The sequence below is a fragment of the Syzygium oleosum genome, unplaced genomic scaffold (genome assembly GCF_021117445.2).
Source record: "Syzygium oleosum isolate NSW1041296 unplaced genomic scaffold, Sole_v2.1 Sole_v2.01, whole genome shotgun sequence".
In the NCBI taxonomy this organism is placed as follows: Eukaryota; Viridiplantae; Streptophyta; class Magnoliopsida; order Myrtales; family Myrtaceae; genus Syzygium; species Syzygium oleosum.
The window spans coordinates 26688165-26694164 of NW_026607485.1; the positions used below are offsets into that span (position 1 = coordinate 26688165).

Sequence of the window (6000 nt, forward strand, 5' to 3'; positions counted from 1 at the left end):
ACCTTTTGCCTCGTTTGGAGACAAAATATGGAAACAGTTTCCCAGTTTGTCTTATGCGTGTCGAGGGGATCGAACCACTGCGATATGGAGGGCCACTGGGACAGCTCGATATACCAACTGGATCTTTTTCCAGCGCACGAAGGTCATATATTTGTCGTGAAACCGTTGTCATCATCGTCGAGAACGAGCCTTTGCCGCTAGTTGCTTCGTGATGGTGCCTCAAGATCTTTCATTCGTACGCTTCGAGGCTTTTCTTGTTTATCTTTCTTGGTCTTAAACATATAGAGTTTGCCCTCTTGTTTAGTTCAGAACAGAACTAATCTTCAATGACGTTTGCATATTGCTGTCGATGATTGATGCCATTAGAAGCCATGCAAGTTGTGTAGATAATTTATGCCAATATGAATGATCTTTTTTTTCTTCTTTCTAATTTTGGCTGGAAATTATAGATAAGATTTTGCTTCTAGAAACTACTGCAAACAGGCTCCATTTGGCTGCGACTCCTTAAAAAAGGGGAAATGAAGCAGCATCAAGAAAGAAACTAATTGGCTTTGACAAATATAAAAAAAAAATTAAAGATTTGGGTGAAGTCATGATTTGAGATTCTAAATAATCCTTAAAATGGGACATATTTCCAGATTGTCAAGAGCTATAGTCTTGTTTTTTGCTGCTCATCCATTGATCCACTCGTATCTATAAAGCTGAAAAAGGCAATGGGATTTAGATGGGAAGGTTAAGGTTCCACATTCTTTCATTCAAAACCACATCTATTACTCAAGGAAACAGATGTAAAGGGAGCAACATAAAACCACACTATAATGAATTTAGTAGAAACTTGCAGTCAATTCAGACATCCTTCTATATAAAAGCACAAGTGCATAGATGAGTTCAATTACAACTTTGAGAGGCACCATGTCAAAGAAAGAGGGACAGGTAAGATCACATATCTAAAAGTACTCTTTAACATGACTGTTTTTAAGTGTTATATTCAACCAGCTTTTCTCTCCTCGACAAAGTCCGCGGCTTCCACGATTCAAGGCAAGCCTTTACATCATCTAAACCGTTACTTCCTCGCCAAACAATGAACAGAAAATGAGATACTTAGAAGGTTCCCACAACTCGTGAACCCTGCAAAGTCAAATAAAGGCCCACCTTTGATGCACGCCAAACACATCAATCTCTACACGAGCTCTTTCCGGCTATCATGTGTCGAGATAACTTGTATCCTTAACCCCACCAAATCCCAAATTTAAAAACCATGTTAGGAAAGATACTCTCTCTCTTTCTTCCAGCTCATCCTCAATCTACGTAACCCTTTATCTAAAGATTTCCAGCCTCTGAAAGTCCAAAACAGCCTCTCTCTCTCTCTCTCTCTCTCTCTCTCTCTCTCTCTCTCTCTCTCTCTTCCAGCTCATCCTCAATCTATGTAAGTAACCCTTTATCTAAAGATTTCCAGCCTCTGAAAGTCCAAAACAGCCAACACATCTTCCTTGCAAGTTGCAGAATCCAATGAACAGAATGCTCTATTACACGCTCTAAGGAATGATACCAACGCGAGATGATGCACCAGGGAAGAACTGGCGCACCAATTATTCATGATTTGCGACAAGAGCAAGAAATACCGAGCGTAGGAACATAATTCCAGGCAAATTTAATATTGCTTTCTCTGAAAAGAATCCACAAATCAATCATTTCCCCAAAAAATCCAAGAATGCAAAAAAAAACGAAAAGATCATACATATACAAAAGGGGGGAAAAAGAAACGGTGAACTCGTACCGACTCAGGATTGGAAGGAAAACATACACTAAGCAAAATCGCACGGTACCAATCATGACCACTTGCTCATACAGCCAGCTGCATTGTCTATTTTTGACAGCCTTAAACCAACTTTTTTCACAAGAGCATCTTAATTTCTCTTTCCGCTGGCAACCCATTTCAACAGATACTTTACATGGCCAACCAGACCAATTACTTTCCTCACCGGCAATCAGTTGAGCTAAACGAGTCTGGAAACGTCAAAGGTTTCGGGGGAATGCTAGACTGCGTATTGGAGAAGGACATGGTGTTGAACATGGAGGAAGTGCCTTCGTCAGCTTGCCATCTTTGCAGGGCTTGAGGAAGGCTCATGTGGAGGTTGATACCGGAGCTTTCTTCTTCTTCATGGTTAGTTGGTTTCCATTGCTCCACGAGGGGACCCAAGATATTGACAGCGTGGCCCATGTCCGGTCTTTGGAATGGTTCCCGAGCAGTGCAATGACCTGCCAGCTCAGCAACTTTGATTATACTCTCTAAGGTTTCTTCATTGGGGTTGAGAGTCTGGTCGATAGCTTTCGGGATGTTTTCCTTGTTAATCAATACTCTACGGAACCAAGTGACCAAGTGAGCCCTCTCATCCGGCATGGTGTCGTCTAATGCTTTTCTACCGGTAATGATCTCCATCAAGACAACACCAAATGCATAAACGTCAACCTTTGTAGTTACCCTTCCAGTGGCTGCATGGACAGAATAAGACCCAATTCATATACAAAATTTGATGCAATTTCACCAATAAGGAAAAGAAGAGCCTATGTTCAAATTTCAAGTTAAGAAGATACAGGCAACACAAAGAATGGGCAACATAGAGAAGTCGCCCTTAGTTTCTAATCAACAATTTGTAGTCAGATGATTTCACTATCACCCTAGAGTAGATCAGACCAATTTAACTGATGAGTTAGATAATCAAACAGCAATCATGCTCTTATGACATTTGAGTTAATTGATGCTAGCTGTTCAAATTCTTACCATTTTAAAGCTCAATCTGAACGGAACATCCAACTACAGCGAGGTGAAAACAGAGATATAAAGTCCACTAGTTCGTCCGCAGGACTACTATCCATAATTATTACTGAAAGATATCACACTTATGTAATCTCAACGAAAGAAACAAGAATTTTGAAAACAAAAAGAAACAACAGAGATTAATTTACCTGCATACTCGGGAGCTAGATACCCAAAAGTTCCAGCCAAACGTGTCTCCACGGAATACTTCCCATCGGGAGCATTTTTAACCAAACCAAAGTCAGCAACTTTGGCTCTCATGTCATCTCCCAGGAGTATGTTCGATGGCTTCAAATCCCTATGGATAAAACTCTGTTGGGCTAAACTGTGCAGGTATTCCACTCCTCTAGCAACATCCAAAGCAATTGTCACCCTTTGCTTCCAAGTCAGAGGTGCGCACCCCTTCTCTTGCCACTCGAACAAATGTTGAGTGAGAGTCCCTTGTGGCATATATTCATACACTAAAAGCCTCTCGTCCCCATTGATACAATACCCTAAAAGCGCGACTAAGTGCCTATGCCTCACTTTTGTAAGTACCGCAATCTCAGCTTGGAATTCATTCATTCCCTTGTTGCCCATTGCCACGGATTCCATTCTTTTAACAGCAATTTTGGTGCCGTCGTGCAACTCCCCTTTGTAAACAACACCAAAACCACCTCTTCCTAATATGTTCTCTTCACTAAAATTCTGAGTCACTTGTCTAAGGACTTGAATTGAAATCGCAACATTTCCTCCTTCAAAAACAGGAAAATCACTATTGTCCCCACTGCTTTGGCTATGCAATTCACTTGGAAGCCCACCATGCCCATTCACACCATTCACAGCTCCAGTCTTAGCTGCTTCCATCCCGATTTCAGGATTCTCCACCCTATTAAATTTACCGTGTCGTCTGTTGATGTAACAGAATTTGTACAAGACAAACAACACCACCCCAATGAAAATAAGGACGCCTATGACAACAGCAGCAATCACACCGCCTGAAAGGGAAGAACCATTTGACGTTCCAGGTGAGCCGCCAGTAGTCGAATTCGTTCCTGAAGAATCGGGGCTTCCGCCACCAGAGCTCGATTTACCAATTAACGGATTACCAGTAGTAGTCAATTTCACTGAGGCTGGGAAAACCGGTATCAACCCACTGAGATTATTGTTCGACACATCAAGAACCTGAAGCTGAGTCAGTGTAGTCAAGCTATTCGGAATAGAGCCGGTCAGATTATTATCATTCAACAGCAACGTGCGGAGGGAGGTGAGATTCGCAAACGCGGGAGAGATGGTCCCACTAAACCCCCGCTTCGAGAAAGTAACAGTGGTCACATTCTTCCCAAGGCAAGAAATGGAACTCCAGCTCTGGCAAGCATCATTCCCTGCCCAAGAATCCGCAAGCGTGATCGGATACCCCAACGCACCGGCGATCTCAAGCAATGTAGCAACCTGTGGATCACAAGGGCCCGGCGCAGTGTTGCAAAAGCTATTGGTACCATCAGAAGTAATGTTGATTCTACTACTACTAGGGACAGGACCCTGCAACTTATTATTATCCAAGGACACATTTTGCAAGCTGGGGAGGGCCAACAGCGAGGCGGGCACAACCCCAGTGAACTGGTTGTCCCTAAGCTGGAGATCGAACAAATTACCGCATTTCGAGAGATCGGGGATCGGACCTGTGAACTGGTTGTTCTGGAGCCAGACCTGGCACAGCTGGCTCATCCCGGCCAGCACGTTGATGCCGCCGGACAGCCCCGTCGCCTGGTTGTTGAGCCAGAGGTACTGGATCGCCGACCCGTTGAAGGAGGACGGGAGGGGCCCGGTGAGGTTGTTATAGGAGACCCTCAGATACACCAGGCTAGGGAGGGAGCCGAGGAAGTCCGGGATCGGGCCGGCGATGTTGGCGTTGTCGGCGTAGAGGGTGACGAGGGACGTGGAGGCGCTGAGCTCCGGCGGGATCGGCCAGGGGTCGAGGTCGAGGTTGTCGCTGAGGCTGAGGGTCTGGAGGCTGGTGAGGCCCTGGAAGGCGCCGGAGGGGACGGAGGTGAAGCTGTTGTTGTCGAGGTAGAGGAACCGGAGGGAGGCGAGGCCGGAGAAGGAAGGGACGGCGCCGGAGAGGGAGTTCTTCTGGAGGTACAGGGTCTGGAGCTGGGAGAGGGAGGAGAGATCTGAGGGGAGGGTGCCGGAGAGGGAGGCGGAAGAGAGGCTGATGCCGGTGACGCGGGAGGAGGAGTCGCAGTTGACGCCATTCCAGCTGCAGTAGGCCTGGCCGGAGGACCAGCCCGGCGGCTTGAGGGCGGCGAGGATCGCCGACATGACGGCGGAGTCGTCGGCGGAGGCGGGGGCGGGGGCGGCGGCGGCGAGGAGGAGGAGGAGCAGGAGGAGCAGGAGGGGGAGGAGGGGGGCCGGAGAGCGGAGGCTCCCGGTGGCCATTGTCGCCGGCGTTGTAGAGAGAGACGCGGAAACAAAAGCGAGTGCAGAGCTGGAGAGAGAAAGTGAGGGGAAGGAGTTTGTAGGTCTTAGGAATATATGAACAGACGCTGTCGCAGCAAACGTGAGAAGGACGTGAGAGTTTCGGGGTCTTTTTCCTGTCGGTCTTACTTTTTATCTTTCTTTTTTTTTTTTAAATTTTCCCATTGGTCCAGAGTTCGGACCACGAGCAAAAATAAATAAATAAATAAATAACCAAAAATATTTTCAAATCAAAACCCTACTACCCACAAAAAGAAAAAAAAAATTTAATTCGAGTTCTTTAAGCATTTCAAGACGCATTTTTTCTATTTTAATACGGGAGAGAGTAGTGTCTATTTCAGCAAAATTGTGCTTGTGATTTTGCCATATCACTATGGGGCTACACTATGTGTTGGAGATATTTCTTTTGGGATATTTTTCGGATTCTATGAATTTGTCAAGATTGCGTGTTTATCTCCCTTTAATTGTGCATATTCATTCATTGATATATTAAGATAATCATTTGATGAAGCAGCCTATTGGACTCTGCATTGTTGAATACTTCTATATACAGATATTATATATTTCTCTCTTCCTCATATTTCTTATCTCTGTGAAATGCCATGGACTAACATGCTTGACAATACATATTTTAAAGTTGTTCACAGCTGTAGTTTCCACAAGAAAGCTATATTAAACATGCTCCTGGTCTATTCCTAGATTATGTACATTTTTTTGTAGGTACG

General features: G+C 44.9%; 1 protein-coding gene across 1 annotated transcript; it reads right to left on the bottom strand.

The window, feature by feature from the left end:
• Positions 1-1623: 1623 nt before the first annotated feature.
• Positions 1624-5254, bottom strand: LOC115686312 (receptor-like kinase TMK4). The gene is made up of 2 exons (XM_030611546.2): positions 2968-5254; positions 1624-2493 (listed from the first exon to the last, which is right to left on the bottom strand). The coding sequence occupies exons 1-2, from the start codon at positions 5234-5236 to the stop codon at positions 1979-1981; spliced, it is 2784 nt and encodes a 927-aa protein (XP_030467406.2). The 5' UTR covers positions 5237-5254; the 3' UTR covers positions 1624-1978.
• Positions 5255-6000: the final 746 nt, after the last annotated feature.

Bases quoted from the DNA above. Each gene is read 5' to 3' on its own strand.
- LOC115686312 (XM_030611546.2), bottom strand. From the start codon at position 5,236: ATGGCCACCGGGAGCCTCCGCTCTCCGGCCCCCCTCCTCCCCCTCCTG. The intron at 2,494-2,967 runs GTAAATTAATCT...CTGTCCATGCAG, and splicing joins TCTAGCTCCCGAGTATGCAG to CCACTGGAAGGGTAACTACA.